We start from the raw sequence: 25,024 nt of genomic DNA on the forward strand, positions 1-25,024 counted from the left end.
ACTCGCGTGGAATGGGACTTCTGCTTATCGTAGATCCCTGAAAATTGCTATGCGAGGAGAACATTGGATACCTACAGAGTATCCGAGATATTCAGGCAGAAGTTCATCGTTCTGGTCTGGAGGTCTCGGAATGGGCACGCAAGTTCTGATCTGCAAGCCCTCCTAGTTCCTTCGTCAGCTGGCCCAACTAGGTTGCACTCCACCATGGGTCTGCTCCAACCGCCAGTTTCCACCAGGTTCGGCAAGGGTTGCCTCGCGTTCCGGGGCGCCCAGCTGTGGAACACCTTACCCAGCGATATACGTGCCATCTCCACGCTCCGCCAGTTCCGCGCCAGCATGATCCCGCACACCCTTAGTACCTAGAGTACCAAACGTCCTGTTTGATGATCAGCTGGCTTAGTTTTTCTCCACCTCTATCCTAATTACATCAGTCCCCAATTTCATTTTATTACTGCTTTCTATCTGCATTCGCCACTTTTTCATTGGGCAGATCTGCCCGTTTCGTTTGCGAATTAAAATACACACAACAACAAAAAACAACATACCAAACTGTCCCCTCCATTAAATATTTGAGTCGAATACAATAACAGAACATGAAATTATGGGCGTACGAACTTAGGATACCATGTACGGACTTCGAGCACCTGGCTCTACACACTGCAGCACCTTGTGTGTACACACACAGTCGACTTCGCTAATAAAAAATAGAATAAAAAAATAAAATGTCACGGTTCGCGTGAGACTCGGCTGGAAGCCCAGTTTTCTGCATCCGTCGTGGGAACGCAACCACCGTCTAGGATCAAAGGCGCTAATAAAGACTGCGGATATAACGACAATTCGCGAATAACGGCAGATTTCCCATGCCCAGAGCAAAGTCCCATCTAACTGTAATACATATAATGAGACTTTGGGTATAAGGACACTTCGCGAATATAAAGGACACTTTTTTGCTGCCCCGCTGAGTGTCGTTATACGCAAAGTTGACTGTTTTCAGATTTTTTCGTAGCCTGATCAGACAGTAAGGTACTTTTGGCATGTCAAAGGTGGGTCGTTTGTGCTTCTTTTGACACGAAATGTGTATAGTATTGGATACAGACTGAGTGTGTTACAGCCTTAAGTCATCGAAGGATAGCCTTCGATTTCTTGACAGTCTGTACGGGCGCCAACGGGTTAAAGTCAATTTTAAGTTACAGCTACTCTGCCTCCGACCTCCGTTGTAGTGGTGTAACTTTATGACTTGTATAGTGGTGTAACTTTATGACTTGTATAGTGGTGTAACTTTATGACCTGTATAGCGATGTAACTTTATGACTTGTATAGTGGTGTAACTTTATGACCTGTATAGTGGTGTAACTTTATGACTTGTATAGTGGTGTAACTTTATAATCTGGAGTGGTGTAACTTTATAACCTGTAGTGGTGTAACTTTATGACCTGTATAGTGGTGTAACTTAATGACCTGCATAGTGGTGTGAGACAACGAGCACTGCCAACACATTCTTACCTGACACACGGGGTGAGCGGGGCGTTGTCAAGACTACACTGCATGGTGCAGTTGTACAGCGGGCAAGGGTTGCGGATGATGGTCGTGTAGTGGCCGAAGGCATCCGTGCGCTCCGGGAACTTGTCGATGGAATGGAAGGCGAATGTCATCGACCTGCAGTGCACACATATCACAGCATGCATATTTGCTATTATTGTTTATCGACAGCTCGAACCGCCTCTTGTACGGGCAAAAACTTAAAACAATTCATTGAAGACCGGCAGGTTCGGGCTGTCCGCCTTCTCCGTGAGAAAAATATACAAAATTAAAATACAGGAAACAACATTTAAGCTGTGTGGACCCTGGCTAACGCCAGACGTTACAGAAGTAGCGTCTTCTGCATAGCTACGGGAATACAACTACCATAACACATGGATCAAAAAGCAATGAGAGAGTAAAACACTGTACACTTGATGACAAAAATTTGCTAACAGACAAAACCCAAACATGGGAATGGAAACTGCACATCCACAAGGGCTCCTTGTAACAATTTCGGAGGATGTGAACGTCAAGCAGGTTCTGACAACCTACAGCATCTGCATGCGATCTAAGAGGAGACAGCAAGTTGGAGGCTTGCACAGGCCTTGCAGCCACGTGCCTGCATGTGCATACAAAAGCTATCGACCCCGCTTGTTTTTCTTGATCCATTGCAAATTGCCTTCCCGGATAATTTCTATCTAGCTGTTTCTGGCTAGTACCAGTTCTATCACACTTATCAATTTTCCTTATTGGCGTCACGCCATCTTGGGATAAAAGAATAATAAAAAAAGAATAAAGAACTGTTCAGTGTACAGTTATAAATGAGATTACATTAATAAAAAATTCGACGGGTTCGCGTACCGGGCAGGTCAAGAACAAGGAGTCGTACAACTCTCTGGTCAAGAACCACCTTTCCGCTTGAGATCTCAATAGTACAGTCAAAACCTGTCAAGGTGACCACTTGGATAAGGCCACCACATGTTATGAAGGACCACTGAAACCAAGACCAAGGGATGCTGTGTCCACTCAAATGGCCCTGGACAAGGAGACCACCTGGTAACGGAGATCACGTTTTGAAGGTCCCTTGAGCGGTCGTCTTAGACAGGTTTCAATGTATACAGGTTTCCCGGTCTGACTTACGGTGAGTTGGTGGTTTCACCGTTGAGCGTGTTGGGTGTGGTGGAATCCAGAACAACATTCGGTGCCTCCAGATCTGGTGGCCGAGGCACACACACACACACACACACACACACACACACACACACACACACACACACACACGCACGCACGCGCACACACACACACACACACACACACACACACACACACACACGCGCGCACACACGCGCGCACACACACACACACAGAATAGGAAACAAGCATACAAATTGCTTAGGCCTCGGCCCCAATTGTATGGCTAGCCATCGGCACGGGTACATTATTCAACATTCTAGAGCGTGACGTTGAGGTCACCACTTGGAATTGAGGAGGAATGGGTGGTAAGACCTAGTTGACTCTCGGCCGACCTCAGACCTCACATTCACAGTGAACTACAGTTGTGCGTGGTAAAATCCGAGCCAGCTTGCACAATTCGCCAGCCCTCAATTTGCAACGACCTTCGATGGCCTGGAAGTGCAGGACAGCCGGAAGCGGGTTTTCAATTGGTCCGGTCCTACCAGAGTCTTTCATCCAGTTTGTGTATAATATGGCGGGGACGTATGCCTTGCTCAGCGGTAAACATGTTTTGGTAGTTACAAAGTCGGTGGTCCGGTGATAACCTGACCAACCGGCCCGGTTCCGGCAGACATGAAGAGGCATGGATGCGGCTGGACGTGCACATGTACAACTACAACCAGGTATTAAAGCCACTCACCGACAGTGAAGTCGTGGCGCTGCGAGGCACCTTGGTTACCGGCAGCGTCGATGGCCTTTACCTGCATCGTGTACGGTCCCTCAAATAGACCAGTTGAGGGTACTCCCTGGACCGGGGACGCAGCAGAAGCTGTTCACACGATAGTATGACAAGCAACACAAAACAAAACAAAAACAAAATGTCATGGTTCGCTTCAGTCTCGGCTAGAGGTCGGGTTTTGCGCATGCGTAGGCACGTCACCACCCTTCAAGAAACAACACAAGGCATGCGTAGGCACGTCACCACCCTTCAAGAAACAACACAAGGCATGCGTAGACACGTCACCACCCTTCAAGAAACAACACAAGGCATGCGTAGACACGTCACCACCCTTCAAGAAACAACACAAGGCATGCGTAGACACGTCACCACCCTTCAAGAAACAACACAAGGCATGCGTAGGCACGTCACCACCCTTCAAGAAACAACACAAGGCATGCGTAGGCACGTCACCACCCTTCAAGAAACAACACAAGGCATGCGAAGACACGTCACCACCCTTCAAGAAACAACACAAGGCATGCGTAGACACGTCACCACCCTTCAAGAAACAACACAAGGCATGCGTAGGCACGTCACCACCCTTCAAGAAACAACACAAGGCATGCGTAGACACGTCACCACCCTTCAAGAAACAACACAAGGCATGCGTAGGCACGTCACCACCCTTCAAGAAACAACACAAGGCATGCGTAGACACGTCACCACCCTTCAAGAAACAACACAAGGCATGCGTAGACACGTCACCACCCTTCAAGAAACAACACAAGGCATGCGTAGGCACGTCACCACCCTTCAAGAAACAACACAAGGCATGCGTAGGCACGTCACCACCCTTCAAGAAACAACACAAGGCATGCGTAGACACGTCACCACCCTTTAAGAAACAACACAAGGCATGCGTAGACACGTCACCACCCTTTAAGAAACAACACAAGGCATGCGTAGGCACGTCACCACCCTTCAAGAAACAACACAAGGCATGCGTAGGCACGTCACCACCCTTCAAGAAACAACACAAGGCATGCGTAGGCACGTCACCACCCTTCAAGAAACAACACAAGGCATGCGTAGGCACGTCACCACCCTTCAAGAAACAACACAAGGCATGCGTAGACACGTCACCACCCTTCAAGAAACAACACAAGGCATGCGTAGACACGTCACCACCCTTCAAGAAACAACACAAGGCATGCGTAGGCACGTCACCACCCTTCAAGAAACAACACAAGGCATGCGTAGGCACGTCACCACCCTTCAAGAAACAACACAAGGCATGCGTAGGCACGTCACCACCCTTCAAGAAACAACACAAGGCATGCGTAGACACGTCACCACCCTTCAAGAAACAACACAAGGCATGCGTAGGCACGTCACCACCCTTCAAGAAACAACACAAGGCATGCGTACGCACGTCACCACCCTTCAAGAAACAACACAAGGCATGCGTAGACACGTCACCACCCTTCAAGAAACAACACAAGGCATGCGTAGACACGTCACCACCCTTCAAGAAACAACACAAGGCATGCGTAGACACGTCACCACCCTTCAAGAAACAACACAAGGCATGCGTAGACACGTCACCACCCTTCAAGAAACAACACAAGGCATGCGTAGACACGTCACCACCCTTCAAGAAACAACACAAGGCATGCGTAGGCACGTCACCACCCTTCAAGAAACAACACAAGGCATGCGTAGGCACGTCACCACCCTTCAAGAAACAACACAAGGCATGCGTAGACACGTCACCACCCTTCAAGAAACAACACAAGGCATGCGTAGACACGTCACCACCCTTCAAGAAACAACACAAGGCAAAACAGTTTAAAAATAGTCATACATTGCACATGATATTTCCACGTTTCACTTCCTACATCGGTATGAATTGCAGGGCTGCCACTTGTTCCGGTTTTTCGGAAATACTCCGATTGCTCCGACAAGCCGACCGAACAGATGCTACACTATCTTACTTGGGTTGTGGACTAAAATGCAAAAATACGAGGAGTTTCAGGCCCTCAAGATACCAAAAATGATTCGGTCTCTACAGGGGGGGGGGGGAGAAACTGCCCCCTTTTACTCCTCTTGACCCTCCGGCCAGAGGTCACCCCTTCATATTATAACGCACAGAAAATTGGCAGTCCTGGAATTGTGTGTGTTCAGCTTCAACGAGTTGCTATTTCACACAAGCAGGACAAATTGAGCCCCCACCCCTCTCTCCGTGTGAAAATGTGGAGAGATACGATTATGTTAGTCTGGATGGGGACGCGGCGAGCACTCACAGACATCAGTTGTTTGAAAGCATGCGAAGCTGATTGGCCGTGTGCCGGGCAAGGCAAGCTGGCAGCTGTACGACAGACCGCCGATTTGAGTACCTAGATGCAGGGAAAGAGCAAGAGAGGCAATGGAAAAGATTTAAATACGCCCAGAAGGTAGTAGGTACATGCATGTGCATGAAAAAAGACACTCAATGTCCGCACAGATATACATGATAAGAAAAAGGTGAAAGAGATAATATCCCGTTCACGCCATGTGAATGAGTGAAGACCCGTGATTCTTACACTTGCTGGGTCATCCAATACCGGTAAAATCCATCACACACAAACATAAGCACCGTGATTGCGTTGCAATGCATACACAGACAAGCACTAAGTCAGTTATCCTACCTGCGAATGTGAACTGAAACCGTCACACAATACTATGAACTTATGCTCAGTCATTCTGCCGCGACGCGCGCACACACACACGCACACACGCACGCACGCACGCACGCAAGCACACACACACCAACACACACTGGGTCATCCTACCTTCGACTGTAAACTGGAACTGGGGCATTCTGGTGTTGGTCTGCAGCTTGGGCTTGACGGCTATTTGAGGCTTGGGTGGTGGTGTTGTGTCTAAAAATGAGACATAGACAGAACAGCACACACGCACAAACACATGCAAAGAGTGGTACGGTCAATACCGCAGTAACCGTAGCGTGTTCGACACCTCTGATACGAAATCTGGTGACACAGTCTCACACAGCAGTATACTGCAGGAACCTTACCAACGCGCCACTGGAAGACGGACGTGGTGGAGTTCACGCCAAACGCGTTTGTGTAGTTCACCGGTCGGCGCACGTTCATCAGTGTCTGGATGTTGCCAGCCCTGTCCGTAACCTGGATCTGCAGAGTATGCTCCCCCTGCATACACGCACACACACACACACACATAAATAAAGAAGTAGATCATCGTGTCCGTTCCCAGGGGAACTCACAACAGCCGCTTAAAAAATGAAAATGAAGTTTGCACATCTGCGTTACCACCGGCTTACGATTGTGTTGAGAAACACAAGCAGCTTAGAGTTTGGATCGTGCCAGGCCATCACCATTCCTAGTTCTACCAGGGTGGCAGATGCTAACACACGGTAAATCTAGCCGCGGGCTGCTGCATGGCCTAACGGTTGAGCAATTGCTACGGGGCAAGCAGATGACGATTCATGATCACACGACAGTCACACAAACGTATTGTGGAAGGGACATAATAGCATAGGCATAGGCATAGGCATCTATACACTGTACAACAGTCTACAAGAAAAAAGTCAAAGATTTTCCAAACCAAAAACGTTTTCGTTCCCTTTCTCATCATGGGCCCAAAGAGGAAATAGAGCGACATGACTGAAGCACCCGTAACCCCTTCTTTGGATTATTGGTGTGTGTAATGGCTACTAAGGGTAGTCGCCTGAGCACGCTTGGAGGAGAAGAAAAGGAGAGATTGATGCATGACTAAAACAGCAACTATTTAGGAAAATGGGACATATGAAAGCTTATCAAACCCATTTGAAAAGTGTAGGATGAATTCAGCTCACCTCTGCTAGTCCAGTGTAAGGCTTGGTGGGACAGGCGGTAAAGAGACCGGATCCGTCAAGGCGACAAGTAAAGTCAACTTGCCTGCAAACACCACACATGCGCAGGACGAGAAAGAATGCTATTGAACGGCAACCCGGCACACCATAGGCGAAAGTTCGTTCTGTTGGCTCTTGATCTTTTTTCCTGGTAATGTTCTTATCTCGATGCTAATCATATTTTCATGTGGATGCGTGTATACAAGGTGTGTGCGTGCGTGGATGTTTGCGTGCGTGCGTGTGTGTGTGTGGAATACATGTCTACACACACACACACACACACACACACACGTACACATGTACGCACGCATCCACGCAAACACACATATACCCGCGCACCTGCACGCACATACCTCCCCCCCCCCACACACACACTCACACACACACGCATGCATTACGGCACGTGCTATCTTGCGCAAGCGCTTACCCCGGTTCGTCAGTCGTGAAGGTGAAACTAGCCGCAGTCTTGTTCGTGTACCGCGGTGGTAGAGACAGAAACGAACTACCCAGTGTTGGCGTCCACACTATTGGTTTCTTCCCGTCTGAACATGAGAACAAGATGAGAACAAGATGGGAACAAGATGGGAACAAGATGGGAACAAGATGGGAACAAGATGGGAACAAGATGGGAACAAGATGGGAACAAGATGGGAACAAGATGGGAACAAGATGGGAACAAGATGGGAACAAGATGGGAACAAGATGGGAACAAGATGGGAACAAGATGGGAACAAGATGGGAACAAGATGAGAACAAGATGAGAACAAGATGAGAACAAGATGAGAACAAGATGAGAACAAGATGAGAACAAGATGAGAACAAGATGAGAACAAGATGAGAACAAGATGAGAACAAGATGAGAACAAGATGAGAACAAGATGAGAACAAGATGAGAACAAGATGAGAACAAGATGAGAACAAGATGAGAACCCAGATGAGAACAAGATGAGAACATAGAGAGATGTTGCAGCAATACACAGAGTTAGTTAGGCAGACATTTGTACCTAGCAATAACAAAATTTAATAATTCCCTTAAACCATTGAATAACAATTATGGGTTCAAACTAACTAAATTTCCTAACCGATTTTCATGACACCTTCATCAGGGACCTTCCCTGGTGAAGGTGTCATGATTATTACACGATGCGAAAACAATCTAAAAGGTAAGGAGAAATACATGTAAGAAGAAAACGATAATAGAGGGGTGTTCACATCTTTGTCACATGACTAGCTTTGCCGGGAAAGTGATCATGGCATGTGGACAGGACAAAGCAACATGGCCGACATGATGCATGACCACCCAACCTGGACAGGGTTGACTGGAGTTGGAACCTACTGTAGCGGACATGGAAATCCAGTCGATTGACCGGGGCCGGCGCCCTCAGCGCGTACATAACGCTGCGTGCAGTGCACATGTCATGTTGATCAGGCGACCAGCGCATAAATGCATGTGTGTACCGCTTGTCCACGGTTGCATGGCTGATGCTGATGCTGATGGCGATGATGCTGATGGCGGCCATCCAGAGCACTAGGGTGACCACAACAGGGGATGCACAAAAGCATTATCGCTTTCTTTAAAGGGGAAGTGCATCGATTTTGAAGTAGGGTTCAGACGAAAGACAAATTTTTTACCGTATGCAAGCGAGAGATATGCCATTCGAACCGATATCTAATGGTCTTTCATCTGAGCCCTACTTGAAAAATCGATGCACTTCTCCTTTAAAGGGGAAGTTAAGGCAAAAATTAAAATTTCACCAGTTGTAGTCTTCGGGGTGCTGAGTCGAATGGTCGTGGTCCGAGGAAGCTGAGACGCTCCCTTCCTACTTGAATCCCAATCGAACTCGCGCACTTTCACCGAAACTGGGTGACTGCGCGCTACTAGATGGGGATTTGTATGCAAAATGTCACTAAAAGCGCCATTTCGTTCTTATAAAAGCATGGATGACCGCGATTGGCCCATATGTTGTAGTCTTTTGGACGCTGAGTCGACTGGTTTTGGTCCGAAAAGGCTGCGATGCGGCGTTCCTCCTTTATTCCCAATCGAACATGGTTGAAGAAGCGGTCACGTGCTCCTGCGTACACCAGTCACCTGGTCACCGTGCCTGCAGGGTACAACTTACTAGCCTGTTTGACCTTTTTTGGGTGCAGTTCTGTCACTCGAGTTGAACTCGAGTTGAACCTTGGTGTGAAAGTTGTCACCTGCTGGCGTGGTGACCAGGTGATTTGAGCACCCAGCACCACGTGACCGCTTCTTCAACCATGTTCGATTGGGAATAAAGGAGGAACGCCGCATCGCAGCCTTTTCGGACCAAAACCAGTCGACTCAGCGTCCAAAAGACTACAACATATGGGCCAATCGCGGTCATCCATTCTCGGACCAAGACCATTCGACTCAGCACCCCGAAGACTACAACTGGTGAAATTTTAATTTTTGCCTTAACTTCCCCTTTAAAAAGAATAGAAAGTGGTAGATACAGTGAAACCTGGTGTAGACGACCTCTGGTTTTAGCAACCACCTGCTCTCAACAACCGTTTTCCATGCACGGACAGTTCTACACAGACACTGTGGGACCTGGTGCTAAAGACCACCTGGCTTTAGCAACCGCATTTCCTTGCACCGTGGGGTGGTCGCCTAAACCAGGTTTTACTGTGCAACAAATGAACAAGCATGCAAACACACGCATGTACATGCACACACAGACACGCACCCACGCATGTACACACACATATAAACATACGCCCACGCACCCCCACCCCACCCAAAACACAAACACGGACATGCACACACGTGCACAACAGATACTTACCGATGCTCCAGCTGTACTGCAGCTCGTCAGGGCCCACTCCCACGTTGGTGGCGTTGTCCGTAGCGACCACTCGGAACGTGTGACGCTCCACACGGCCGACGGCAGTCAGTGAGGTGTACGTAATCGGGCTGAACGGGCATAATCAAGGAGAGGATAACAAAACACAATGGGTTAAATGCATCCTAGTAGACCCAGGTGCTCGAAGTCCGTACACTTTTACAGTGTGTGTTTGCCGAGCTGAAACTCACACTAGCAATGATTACTTGCCAGAATCCTGCTCGTGGATGGAAGGTATCTTGTCCAAGTTTGTTCTGAGGCCAGGCTCAATCGCACCAGGCCATCTTTCGATCCGATCTGTTTCTCTGGAGTTCGCTGATTTTTCATATCACATTTTGGTGTCGCAGAGGGTGGTCTAAGTCCGTACTGATCAGAGGCGACTCGAAATACACACATATTTCTACTAATTGCTAACTTGCAATCCCTCGGTTACGACGAAAGCACCGAAGGGATATGATTGGCATGTGCCTCCACCAGTATTTCTTGCAAAAGCGTAGTTTGTTGCCGAAATGCAAGCTGTTTTTAGTCGGCTCAGAGAAGAAGCAGCTGCGCTGTGAAAACCGCCGGAAAATAGTGGTGGAGATGCCAGGAGTGTCAACCTTTCTGCAAGGATTGGTGGTTCTCTGTAAATTCTACTCCTCTGGCCATTCTCAGCTCTAAGCTGGCTCTTGATGATTGAGTGAAGGTCTGTTAGACGCTGTGTCCGTTCGAAATCGGTCTCGGCAAAGTTGATTTTTGCATGAAATGTAACCCAATTTGTATTTCGTATGGCCACTCGAAAACCCACTCGCGTGGTATGGGACTTCTGCTTATCGTAGATCCCTGAAAATTGCTATGCGAGGAGAACATTGGACACCTACAGAGTATCCGAGATATTCAGGCAGAAGTTCATCGTTCTGGTTTGGAGGTCTCGGAATGGGCACGCAAGTTCTTATCTGCAAGCCCTCCTAGTTCCTTCGTCAGCTGGCCCAACTAGGTTGCACTCCACCATGGGTCTGCGCCAACCGCCAGTTTCCACCAGGTTCGGCAAGGGTTGCCTCGCGTTCCGGGGCGCTCAGCTGTGGAACACCTTACCCAGCGATATACGTGCCATCTCCACGCTCCGCCAGTTCCGCGCCAGCATGATCCCGCACACCCTCAGTACCTAGAGTACCAAACGTCCTGTTTGATGATCAGCTGGCTTAGTTTTTCTCCACCTCTATCCTAATTACATCAGTCCCCAATTTCATTTATTACTGCTTTCTATCTGCATTCGCCACTTTTTCATTGGGCAGATCTGCCCGTTTGGTTTGCGAATTAAAATAAACACAACAACAAAAAACAACATACCAAACTGTCCCCTCCATAAAATATTTGAGTCGAATACAATAACAGAACATGACATTATGGGCGTACGAACTTAGGATACCATGTCCGGATTTCGAGCACCTGGCTCTACCCACTGCAGCACCTTGTGGGTACACATACAGTCGACTTGGCTAATAAAAAATAGAATAAAAAAATAAAATGTCACGGTTCGCCTGAGACTCGGCTGGAAGCCCAGTTTTCTGCATCCGTCGTGGGAACGCCACCACCGTCTAGGATCAAAGGCGCTAATAAAGACTGCGGATATAACGACAATTCCCGAATAACGGCAGATTTCCCATGCCCAGAGCAAAGTCCCATATAACTGAAATACATATAATGAGATTTTGGGTATAAGGACACTTCGCGAATATAAAGGACACTTTTTTTGCTGCCCCGCTGAGTGTCGTTATACGCAAAGTTGACTGTTTTCTGATTTTTTCGTAGCCTGATCAGACCCTAAGGTATTTTTGGCATGTCAAAGGTGGGTCGTTTGTGCTTCTTTTGACACGAAATGTGTATAGTATTGGATACAGACTGAGTGTGTTACAGCCTATTAAAGTCATCGAAGGATAGCCGTCGATTTCTTGACAGTCTGTACGGGCGCCAACGGGTTAAAGTCAATTTTAAGTTACACCTACTCTGCCTCCGACCTCCGTTGTAGTGGTGTAACTTTATGACTTGTATAGTGGTGTAACTTTATAACCTGTGGAGTGTTGTAACTTTATGACTTGTATAGTGGTGTAACTTTAAGACTTGTATAGTGGTGTAACTTTATGACCTGTATAGTGGTGTAACTTTATGACTTGTATAGTGGTGTAACTTTATGACCTGTATAGTGGTGTAACTTCATGACTTGTATAGTGGTGTAACTTCAGGGCTAGTACTTGTACAGAAACACGTGGGCGCCATCTTGGTTCACGTGACATGTGTCACACCATGCTGTGTACAGGGAATCTTGCCGTACTTCGCGTCGACTCTGGCCTGTTCAAATCCACGCAAGTGAGCCACAGTTCTCTCTAGCAGGCTGAGATTTTGCAGGCACGGAGTTCAGATGTGGGCAAAGGGATTCACCGAAGGATTTTTTGACTTTCGCAATTTAGACTTCAAATAACACCCTCAAACTCGGTAAACGTGTCCCACCTCTAGGATCGTTTTGGCGAAATTCGCGTCGGTGAAAGTATGGAGCATCTTCTACTGAAAATTTTGAGCCATCGATTGTCAAAATCGGCTGATGTGGAGCTCACTTGTGTCGTTTTGAAGGACACAGCGCCACGCGACTTGCGCTGGTTCTTTCACAAACGGAAGACACCAGTCAGAACTGCAGACTGTGACAGTGCAGTGCGCACGGCAAGGAAAAGAAGGAGACGTGCATTTTCCATTCGTTGCACTGTGTCCTTTGCTTTTATTGTTCACTGATACCATGTTCGCAAAATCTTGAGCTAGAGAGAAGACTGACTTACAATCTTATTCATCTAGGCTTCAGCGTGATGCACGTATTCCAGACCATAGGAAATATTGGGAAAGGAACCGGGAACCACGAGAATAATTTTTCTGGAGCGAATCCAATTATTACCATGGTTCCTTGTTCTTGAACACCGCGCTCCACCACATCGTCAATGTTTCTGCGACGGGTAAGGATTTCAGGACTACTGTCGGTTTGTTCGACCTCGGGGCGATCTGATCTACGTCCAGCTGGCCATGATACTGAGCCGAACTGGCCACTAGTTCGCTTCTTTCTCGACTCTGGATAATCAAGCCGTTTAGAGTGCGATTTCCTACCCTGGATGCGATCCATGGTGCGGACTGAAAATAACTACTGAACACCTCTTTGTACAAGCACTGACATACAAGACCGGTGGTGGATACAAACTGACCACAGGAAACCCTAACAGCACCCGCTCTGTCAAAGAAAGTCGAAGGGAAGTAGTTCGAACTAGTTCAAGCACCACCAAAAAATAAAAACTACAAAATAGCACTTGCTCTTGCAGCTAGGTCAAAGATCTGCACTGGCAAGTACACTTTTGCGCAGTCTCGACCTCGCGGCGATGACGTAGCGTGATTCAAGATGGCCTCTGACGTGTTCCCGTTTGGTGATCCCAAATACCAGCCCTGAACTTTAAAACCTGGAGTGGTGTAACTTTATAACCTGTAGTGGTATAACTTTATGACCTGTATAGTGGTGTAACTTTATGACCTGTATAGCGGTGTAACTTTATGACCTGTATAGTGGTGTAACTTTAGAACCTGTATAGTGGTGTAACTTTAGAACCTCAGTACCTGTATAGTGGTGTAACTTTATGACCTGCATAGTGGTGTGAGACAACGAGCACTGCCAACACATTCTTACCTGACACACGGGGTGAGCGGGGCGTTGTCAAGACTACACTGCATGGTGCAGTTGTACAGCGGGCAAGGGTTGCGGATGATGGTCGTGTAGTGGCCGATGGCGTCCGTGCGCTCCGGGAACTTGTCGATGGAATGGAAGGCGAATGTCATCGACCTGCAGTGCACACATATCACAGCATGCTTATTTGCTATTATTGTTTTTCGACAGCTCGAACCGCCTCTTGTACGGGCAAAAACTTAAAACAATTCATTGAAGACCGGCAGGTTCGGGCTGTCCGCCTTCTCCGTGAGAAAAATATACAAAATTAAAATACAGGAAAAAACATTTAAGCTGTGTGGACCCTGGCTAACGCCAGACGTTACAGAAGTAGCGTCTTCTGCATAGCTACGGGAATACAACTACCATAACACATGGATCAAAAAGCAATGAGAGAGTAAAACACTGTACACTTGATGACAAAAATTTGCTAACAGACAAAACCCAAACATGCGAATGGAAGCTGCACATCCACAAGGGCTCCTTGTAACAATTTCGGAGGATGTGAACGTCAAGCAGGTTCTGACAACCTACAGCATCTGCATGCGATCTAAGAGGAGACAGCAAGTTGGAGGCTTGCACAGGCCTTGCAGCCACGTGCCTGCATGTGCATACAAAAGCTATCGACCCCGCTTGTTTTTCTTGATCCATTGCAAATTGCCTTCCCGGATAATTTCTATCTAGCTGTTTCTGGCTAGTACCAGTTCTATCACACTTATCAATTTTCCTTATTGGCGTCACTCCATCTTGGGATAAAAGAATAATAAAAAAAGAATAAAGAACTGTTCAGTGTACAGTTATAAATGAGATTACATTAATAAAAAATTCGACGGGTTCGCGTACCGGGCAGGTCAAGAACAAGGAGTCGTACAACTCTCTGGTCAAGAACCACCTTTCCGCTTGAGATCTCAATAGTACAGTCAAAAGCTGTCAAGGTGACCACTTGGATAAGGCGACCACATGTTATGAAGGACCACTGAAACCAAGACCAAGGGATGCTGTGTCCACTCAAATGGCCCTGGACAAGGAGACCACCTGGTAACGGAGATCACGTTTTGAAGGTCCCTTGAGCGGTCGTCTTAGACAGGTTTCAATGTATACAGGTTTCCCGGTCTGACTTACGGTGAGTTGGTGGTTTCACCGTTGAGCGTGTTGGGTGTGGTGGAATCCAGAACAACATTCGGTGCCTCCAGATCTGGTGGCCGAGGCACACACACACACACACACACACACACACACACACACACACACACACGCGCGCACACACACGCGCGCACACACACACACACACAGAATAGGAAACAAGCATACAAATTGCTTAGGCCTCGGCCCAAATTGTATGGCTAGCCATCGGCACGGGTACATTATTCAACATTCTAGAGCGTGACGTTGAGGTCACCACTTGGAATTGAGGAGGAATGGGTGGTAAGACCTAGTTGACTCTCGGCCGACCTCAGACCTCACATTCACAGTGAACTACAGTTGTGCGTGGTAAAATCCGAGCCAGCTTGCACAATTCGCCAGCCCTCAATTTGCAACGACCTTTGATGGCCTGGAAGTGCAGGACAGCCGGAAGCGGGACTCCTACCAGAGTCTTTCATCCAGTTTGTGTATAATATGGCGGGGACGTATGCCTTGCTCAGCGGTAAACATGTGTTGGTAGTTACAAAGTCGGTCCGGTGATAACCTGACCAACCGGCCCGGTTCCGGCAGACATGAAGAGGCATGGATGCGGCTGGACGTGCACATGTACAACTACAACGATGCATTAAAGCTACTCACCGACAGTGAACCCGTAGCGCTGCGAGGCACCTTGGTTACCGGCAGCGTCGATGGCCTTTACCTGCATCGTGTACGGTCCCTCAAGTAGACCAGTTGAAGGTACTCCCTGGACCGGGGACGCAGCAGAAGCTGTTCACACGATAGTATGACAAGCAACACAAAACAAAACAAAAAACAAAATTTCATGGTTCGCTTCAGACTCGGCTAGAGGCCAGGTTTTGCGCATGCGTAGGCACGTCACCACCCTTTAAGAAACAACACAAGGCATGCGTAGACACGTCACCACCCTTCAAGAAACAACACAAGGCATGCGTAGACACGTCACCACCCTTCAAGAAACAACACAAGGCATGCGTAGGCACGTCACCACCCTTCAAGAAACAACACAAGGCATGCGTAGACACGTCACCACCCTTCAAGAAACAACACAAGGCATGCGTAGACACGTCACCACCCTTCAAGAAACAACACAAGGCATGCGTAGACACGTCACCACCCTTTAAGAAACAACACAAGGCATGCGTAGACACGTCACCACCCTTCAAGAAACAACACAAGGCAAAACAGTTTAAAAATAGTCATACATTGCACACGATATTTCCACGTTTCACTTCCTACATCGGTATGAATTGCAGGGCTGCCACTTGTTCCGGTTTTTCGGAAATACTCCGATTGCTCCGACAAGCCGACCGAACAGATGCTACACTATCTTACTTGGATTCTGGACTAAAATGCAAAAATACGAGGAGTTTCAGGCCCTCAAGATACCAAAAATGATTCGGTCTCTACAGGGGGGGGGGGGGGGGAGAAACTGCCCCCTTTTACTTCTCTTGACCCTCCGGCCAGAGGTCACCCCTTCATATTATAACGCACAGAAAATTGGCAGTCCTGGAATTGTGTGTGTTCAGCTTCGACGAGTTGCTATTTCACACAAGCAGGACAAATTGAGCCCCCACCCCTCTCTTCGTGTGAAAATGTGGAGAGATACGATTAAGTTAGTCTGGATGGGGACGCGACGAGCACTCACAGACATCAGTTGTTTGAAAGCACGGGAAGCTGATTGGCAGTGTGCCGGGCAAGGCAAGCTGGCAGCTGTACGAGAGACCACCGATTTGAGTACCTAGATGCAGGGAAAGAGCAAGAGAGGCAATGGAAAAGTGAAGACCCGTGATTCTTACACTTGCTGGGTCATCCAATACCGGTAAAATCCATCATCACACACAAACATAAGCACAGTGATTGCGTTGCACTGCATACACAGTCAACCACTAAGTCAGTCATCCTGCCTGCGAATGTGAACTGAAACCGTCACACAATACTATGAACTTATGCTCAGTCATTCTGCCGCGACGCGCGCACACACACACACACGCATGCACGACCGCACACACACCAACACACACTGAGTCATCCTACCTGCGACTGTAAACTGGAACTGGGGCATTTTGGTGTTGGTCTGCAGCTTGGGCTTGACGGCTATTTGAGGCTTGGGTGGTGGTGTTGTGTCTAAAAATGAGACATAGACAGAACAGCACACACGCACAAACACATGCAAGGAGTGGTACGGTCAATACCGTAGTTACCGTAGCGTGTTCGACGTCCCTGTGTGTGCACGCGGGAATTAAAACGAGCTTGGATGCGGTGCGTAAACATACCCACTGTCCACGTGAACACCGTCTGCGCCGATGTGTCAACCTGGCCGTTAGAAAGCTGCAACATTGAGACAACAGAGTCACGGGGAAACACACGGACCTTAGTCGAAAATAGCTTCCAAGATTGTACAATAGACACGCAGTAACCCAATGGTGAACTGCAGTATTTATTTTATTTTATTTCACCGTCCAATGGCAGAAGTCAATGCAAAGGAGGGGGCGTTAGCCAGCCATGGCAAGAGAAGAAAAAGAAAGAAAGAAGGAAAGAATATGATAACCGGAAGAAAAGAATGCATCAGCGGGGTGAAATTTATCACTATGTTGACCATGGTGGAGAGCCGTGAGACAAGCTAGCAAAAAAGTTGACAGTCAGAGGTCCATGAACTTCATGAGCAGCACAAGCACACACGCACACACATAAGCAAGCATGTACACACACACACACACACACACACACACACACACACACACACACACACACACACACACACACCTTGGACCTTGGACCTTGGACGCGCTGCCATATTCTGGCTATGCGGACCCCATGGGGGGTTGAGCAGGTTCGGAACAGTAGGGGCGATGACGGGATAGGTCCTGTGGTCTACTGAAACGCCGACCGCAATTGCAAACGATACAGAAGGAGCTACGGTCTGTGTTGGTTGCTCTGGCCGAGCCACGGCTGCACTTGTGACGTTTCATGCCTTGGCGCGATAGCACACAGCGGTTGCAGCGGGCGCAGTGGAAACTGCAGCGTTCGCAGGACATATTGTTTGTAACCGGTGACTCAAGTGTGTCAGAAGATGCCTCTGCTGGTGATGTTGGTGGCGAGCACTTGTGTCGGGCAAATCCACCCTTGCTCCGGAACCATCTGTCGCACTGATCGCAGTGACAGCTTCCTGGCTGTTGGCTTACGGGTACACACACACACACACACACACACACACACCTCAGACCTCAGACATGCCCATCGCGGAAGCGATGATAGCGAACAGCTATGTTAGGCATAGCAACTTGTGCTGGGATTACACCATTCAACAGCTTGCGAGGCTGCTGAATTGACCGCCACTATTTTTAGCCTGGTATCCACCACACAGCTGTTTGAAGTGACTTTTTCTGGCCAGTGAATCCCTATTTTTCATTTCAATTTTTTCAATTTATTTTTTTATACACACACCACACCACATACTCCGGCATACACTGGCTGTTGGTAACCACCCAGGAGAATGAAAGAAAAGTCAGGAAGAGTCCGAGAAAGAGAAGAAAGACGTGTGCGACCATACACACACACACACACACACACACACACACACACACACACACACACACACACACACACACACACACACACACACATACACACACACACACACACACACACACACACACAACTACTACTACTACTACTACAACTACTACTACTACTACTACTACTACTACTACTACTACTACTACTACTACTACTACTACTACTACTACTACTACTACTACTACTATCAATCAGCTACCCCTTGGGGTCACGCCGCCCTCCACTCAGAGAACTGAGCGCAAGGTGAGGGGCAGTGGCGCAAACAAAACAGGAAGTACAGCAAAATGAATTGAAAAAAAGGAAATCAAAACAAGCTGCCATATTGACGGAAAGGGACTCACAAACAGAGGAAGGAAATATCACAAACCAGATGAGCAGTCTGCTGTAGGTCCACTATAAGTATAACATGCAACGACTGAAAAAGGAACAAAATTAATGTGAACATGATGTTCCGTTCAACAATAACGTCTGTACGCGTACTGCTTCGGCCTTCATGCACCAGGAAAGCACAATCTTGAGCTGGAGGGTGGGCACCGAACGTCCCACAAGGGCTCCACAAGACGTACTTTCACGAAACGACGAGGAGTATGCGCAGCAAGCTAACATCACTACACCATCGCCGCACGACGACTGGCCACTCAGGTCCAAACAACACGACAAATTCACAATTCCAGCTATCACCGCCCAGGAATAAATTGTTGGGAGTGTGACCTGTATCCTTTATCATCCAGGAATCCACTTTTTTTGCCGAACGCCACTGCATTGTTACAGGCTGGGGATTGATCCAAGGGCTCGCCACGCCACTGCGGAGGATGCGGAAAGGACGCAAGAAGACGGTGACGGCAACAAATTACCCGCCCTTGTCGTCAGCTCACTGAATGTCCTGAATGTCGCGCGAGCGAAACCGGCTGCAAGGCATGAAAAGCCTACCGCCAGTCAATACCCAGGGACGATTCTGACCAGAAGGCCAAGGCCGCCCCGTGGAGAAGGCCAACAAAGAGAAAACCAGGAGCTAACAAATCTGCTTCCTCTTCGCGAAAGCACACACACACACACACACACACACATACGCCCAGCACAGTAGTAGTGTGTCAACCTCCCCGGTATGTCGGCTTACCGCAAACTGGACTACAAGAGTGTGTTTGCCGTCCGTCAGTCCCGTGTACGTCTGCGGGTCTTGACATGTACTTGCTCCCTGCGAGTCTAACCGGCAGGAGATCTTAGGAAAGCCAGCCTGTAGTATGGAGAGAGAGAGAGTGAGAGAGTGTAGGAGAGAGAGAGAGACCAAGTGGTCAAGTGGGAAAAGGCACTCGTTGCATCTCACTAGATGCACCAACATCAACACATCATGCATTTGCAAGTGTATGCAAAAACTCAGGCGGGTGGTTGTTGCGGATAGTACCTCATTCCCAAGCTACAAGGTGGTGCATACACGCGCTGTTCGCTGGCAGCATGCACCATAACTGTAGCTGGGTCCTACTCGCACAAATAAGGAGCACGACCAGAATCTAACCTTGGTGCCCGACGCACGGAAGTTTATCGTCTTTGAGTTTGTGTATCCAGCGTTAGCGATACCTTCGTCGTTACGAATCGTCGGCGCTGTAGTTTTGACAGAACAAGGTAGAAGAAAGACCTACTATGCTGAAAGTCTGATGTCCGACACACAAACGGTGGGGTGACCATCCATCAAGCAACCCCACACATAGTGATAGTACAGTGATAGACACCGGATAAAGCAGGGGCAACGTCGGAAGGTATTTTAGTGTGGTATGGTCAGCCATCTGAAGTACAATTTACACGTGAAGGAGTGGAAGCTGGGCCGAACATTTCGGAAATTCAGAGCCCATTTTTTTCGATTTTGTTTTCGATTCACGGCGTACTTGTGGCAAAGGGTGGTATGGTCAATACCATAGTGACCGTAGCGTGTCCGACACCCCGGTAACACCAACACCATTGTTCACGAGAATTAGTTCTTTATAGCCGAAGTTCGTTATAACAGAAATGCACTCACACCATACAAGCAACAAGTCATGACTGGCAAGTGGGCCATGATAGTATAAATGCACTTGGTTTGCATACGGTTCTACAAGATATGGTTCACTATAAACAAAAAAATCTGTTCGCTACGAGAGAGCTTGGAAGCTCAGGGCCCTACGCTATGCTTTTTGCCTTGATGACCTAGACAAAAAAAAGCATAGGGATGTTATAAATTCTTTAAAAAAATCCTTTTTTTTAAGACATAACCTGGGATTCGAACCCGCACTATCGCGCGCCCTGCATGCATCCCCCGATACACTTCGCATACATTCTAATTCTTCCAAGTTGTTTCACATTGTGATCTTGCATTTGAAAGCCCTATTTGAATATGCATTGTGGCCAGCCGTCTTTGATGGCACGGTACGGTAGGGATAGGTACGGGACAGGTACGATCGAGGGTAATACGACACCGTCTCCCGTACCATCAAACACAGCTGGCCACATACAGCTGCCCGCAATATTCAAATAGGGCTTTCAAACGCAAGATAATAATGTGAAGCAACTTGGAAGAATGGGTATGAATGCGAAGTGTATGGGGGAATGCATGTAGGGCGATAGTGCGGGTTCGAATCCCAGGATATGCCTGAAAAAAATAGGAGAATTGAAAAATTTATAACATCCTATGCTTTTTTGCCGTCAGATACGGATAGCGCCAGGCATGACACAAACAAACACACAAACAAACAAATACCAAATTAAAGCTGTGTGGACCCTGGCTAGCGCCAGACGTTACTGAAGTAACGTCTTCTGCATAGCTACGGGAATAAAAGGTCAATTTTGTATGGATCCAAACAGGGACATGGACAAGGGTTCGCTATATCACGAAATTCGCTATATGAGAGTTCATTATAAGGGGAGTCGACTGTACTCGAGTTGCCGCTCATATCCATCCGGGGGGAATACCCCACCAAACACTTGTGACCTTTTGATGCCCATCGCCAGAGGCGATGATAGCGATGCTACAGCAGAAGCCATAGCAGCTTGTGCTGGGATTGCACCATGCAACAGCTGGCAAGGCTGAAAATTTGACCGCCACTATTCAGGGTGGTCTAGACCGCTATTCAACGTGTGTTTTTTTCTGGCCAGCGAATCCCTGCTTTTCGGTCCCCCAACACGCACGCACACACACACACGCACACTCACACACACACACACTCACACATGCACGTACACACATGTGCACACACACATGCAAGTACACACACACACACACGTGCACACACACACACACGTGCACACACACACACACACACGCCCCCCCCCCCCCCCGACACAAGCACCCACGCCGCACACAACACACATAGACTCTCTTACCTTGTGCGCTGACAGCCACCGCTAGGGTCAGCACGCACATACACGTGTACCACATCCTCGACACCTTGTCCAGACCAGCCCACACGATCTGCTGCTGTTTTGATGCCGCCTCAATACCGAGCGACGGGTGACCAATTTAGACTCCAACACACCAGGTGGAATTGCAGACGTTCTAATAACATGAAGGAAGAACATACAGTCAGCCTCGTGAACATCAACCCTGGGCATTTAAACAACCGTCGCGAATTGCGACAAAATCTTCGGTCCTAGTGCCTGTTTCACAGCATGCTTTACAAACTCACGAAAAACAACACTTTTCTCGTCCACAATCGAGGGTGGTTATTTGCAGGATTCACTGTGGTTTCATGAGCATCAACATGCAGGCGCGCAGCACCGCCGTTGGAGGCGGTCCGGCCGGATGGGATGCGGGGGTCTCCCCGGGAATTTTGAAATAAGGGTGCAAAATCCTGCTTTCAGGTCGCTTCTGGGCGAAAAAGTGCTCCGGCCTGGCATGGTAAGGCCGGACCAGCTGCTACGCCCGTGACATGAATTTTCACTGCGGTGACTGTGTTACAATCTTCTAAACTCTACTTGAATGATACCGTATTTCCTCAATTAATGGACCATGCTCAAATAATAGACCATGCTCAAATAGTAGACCCTCCTAGAGGCCTCACGGAAAAATAGTAGACCATGCCCGAATAGGAGACCCGGTCTCTTATTTGAGTTCATCACTTTGCGCATGCGCGCTAAGAAAGCACTTGGTGGATCAAAAAAGGATGTGATTTTAGGTTGCGCAGCTACAATTTTTGTAGTGGCTAGTGCTTTCTTTCATTATTTGAGCACGGTCCACTATATTCTCATCGCCACATCGCTGGAAATGGTGGATTTTTAACACGTCATAATATAGAAGTTCTATATTATGACGTGTTAAAAATCCACCATTTCCAGCCCCGGTCTTTTGTTTTTTTGAAGAGGGTTGGACCCCGCAGCCCCGGTCTCTTATTTGGGCATGGTCCATTATTTGAGCACGGTCCACTATATTGTCATCGGCACATCACTGGAAATGGTGGATTTTTAACACGACATAATTTCTAGATTATGTCGTGTTAAAAATCCACCATTTCCAGCGATGTGCCGATGACAATATAGTGGACCGTGCTCAAATAATGGACCATGCCCAAATAAGAGACCGGGGGTCCAACCTTCTTCAAAAAACAAAAGACCGGGTCTATTAATCGAGGAAATACGGTACACCCGGTTCGTTTCGGGATTTCTACATTTCCAGTTTGAGTCGATTTTTAGAATGAAGGCAGAGACCTACGGGAGGGAGACATGAAATACGCATATATATAATACATTGTGGAGCACGTGGCGAATGTCCAAGCTTATGAATGTATAGGAAGAATTATCATAGTCAATTTTCGACACAGTTCTTCGACCTCAATGCAGGACATGCATTTTTGGGACAACTCACCATTCTTGGGACGTGCGGGGTCGAATTTTCAGGGCGTCGGCCTGGATGCCAAATCATTCTTGTTCCGCTATGATACATTCTTGAGAAATTCGCCTAGTTCTGGAAGCGGCCCCCTGGGCTCAGTTTCCTCACAAACAAATCTAGCCAGCCGGACACTTTCGACCCGTTTTTCGACGATTCTCTGAATGACTCATTTTGTAGCTCGCCTCATAACTCAGCTCACAAAATTAGTTGCAAACTCAAAGAAACAATTATCGTCATGTTGCCTATTGACTGCTGGTATTGTTGCACTGTTGGGTCGTCTCACATAGTGACTACAAAGCACTGAAGCCCAATGAAGGACGTAGTCGTAGGTGCACAAGCTACAAGTACAAAAAGTAGTGAAAGAGCGTAGATCTACGCGTCGCGATGCAGCGTTGTCACAGTCATGCTGCACACAGGCGCTAGGCGTGGGAGCCCGCCCAGGCTGCAGAAACCAGGCTCTTCTTCTGAGTCACTACACGACTCCCGCCTGAGACAGCGGACTTCATGAATAGCAGTGCTACGTTCGGGTGCATGCATAATGGGGCAGTGGCAGTAGTGCCTAGGGGGGGGGGGGGGGGGGTTGAAATGGGCTGTGTACCGAGTCAGCGAGCAGGTCTAGCTAGCGTCTGCGACCACTAGGTGTTGGCGGATAATGCCGGCATTATATCGAGCATTATACACCACCCGGAGCATTACGAGCATTATAAAGCATATACTGAGCTTGTATACAAACTCCCATCTCTCCCCACACAACACTCCAGACTTGTATTTTGCATATAACAGGTACTTCGATGACGAGAATAATTATAAACTGGTATATAAACTGGTATATAAACTGGTGTATAAACTGGTATATAAACTCCTTTTTTTTTAGGATCACACTAGGGGAGTTTGTATATCAGCTCAGTATAAGCATAATATAACCTACTCAGTTGAATATGGGAAATATAAACCAATATACAAACCTCGGCTTCGCCTCGGTTTGTATACAGGTTTATATTTCCCATATAATCAACTGGTTAGGTTATATTATAATTATACTTATCACTCCCTTAGTATTGACTCACATAGATTTTTGCCATACCTAAGCAGTCAAATATTCCTGCATATTTCATTCCTTAGGGCTATATTGACTGCTTATATTTGACTGCTTAGGGGTTGCGCAGTTGAACGGTCGGTGCCTAGTGCAGCATTGTCACTGCATGAGTAGGTGGTGGTGCAACTGTTGTGCAATCATAAAACCGGGATTCATGAGGTTATCGTTCTGGAATTTGAAATACGGACTGTTTGTCGTGATAAATCTAATATTGACTTTGTACTTGGTCAGTATAGGAAATAAAAACCTCGTAAAAGACTTCGGCTTCGCCTCGGTCTTTTACTCGGCTTTTATTTCCTATATTGACCTCGTACTCAGTCAATATAATTAGATACTTACGAGGCCAAAAATGGCATTATACGACGTTCTACATGTACATGACTGCATAGTAGATCTACACACATCGTCAATTCGTCA

General features: G+C 47.7%; 1 protein-coding gene across 1 annotated transcript in view; it reads right to left on the reverse strand.

Moving 5' to 3' along the window:
* The window catches only part of LOC135821428 (uncharacterized), a 45,409-nt gene that overhangs the window by 12,482 nt on the left and 7,903 nt on the right, over positions 1-25,024 (reverse strand). Inside the window, exons 2-19 of the mRNA XM_065334493.1 lie at positions 22,011-22,182; positions 20,173-20,258; positions 19,777-19,893; positions 17,357-17,411; positions 17,118-17,207; positions 16,729-16,821; positions 15,702-15,830; positions 15,042-15,114; positions 13,884-14,036; positions 10,133-10,260; positions 7,753-7,867; positions 7,290-7,371; positions 6,489-6,624; positions 6,247-6,336; positions 5,719-5,811; positions 3,395-3,523; positions 2,662-2,734; positions 1,504-1,656 (exon numbers count right to left, since the gene is read on the reverse strand). Coding sequence (XP_065190565.1) covers positions 1,504-1,656; positions 2,662-2,734; positions 3,395-3,523; positions 5,719-5,811; positions 6,247-6,336; positions 6,489-6,624; positions 7,290-7,371; positions 7,753-7,867; positions 10,133-10,260; positions 13,884-14,036; positions 15,042-15,114; positions 15,702-15,830; positions 16,729-16,821; positions 17,118-17,207; positions 17,357-17,411; positions 19,777-19,893; positions 20,173-20,258; positions 22,011-22,065 — 1,850 coding nt within the window. The 5' untranslated portion in view covers positions 22,066-22,182. The remainder of the gene's footprint in view (positions 1-1,503; positions 1,657-2,661; positions 2,735-3,394; positions 3,524-5,718; positions 5,812-6,246; positions 6,337-6,488; positions 6,625-7,289; positions 7,372-7,752; positions 7,868-10,132; positions 10,261-13,883; positions 14,037-15,041; positions 15,115-15,701; positions 15,831-16,728; positions 16,822-17,117; positions 17,208-17,356; positions 17,412-19,776; positions 19,894-20,172; positions 20,259-22,010; positions 22,183-25,024) is intronic.

Source organism: Sycon ciliatum, chromosome 7 (assembly GCF_964019385.1).
Source record: "Sycon ciliatum chromosome 7, ocSycCili1.1, whole genome shotgun sequence".
In the NCBI taxonomy this organism is placed as follows: Eukaryota; Metazoa; Porifera; class Calcarea; order Leucosolenida; family Sycettidae; genus Sycon; species Sycon ciliatum.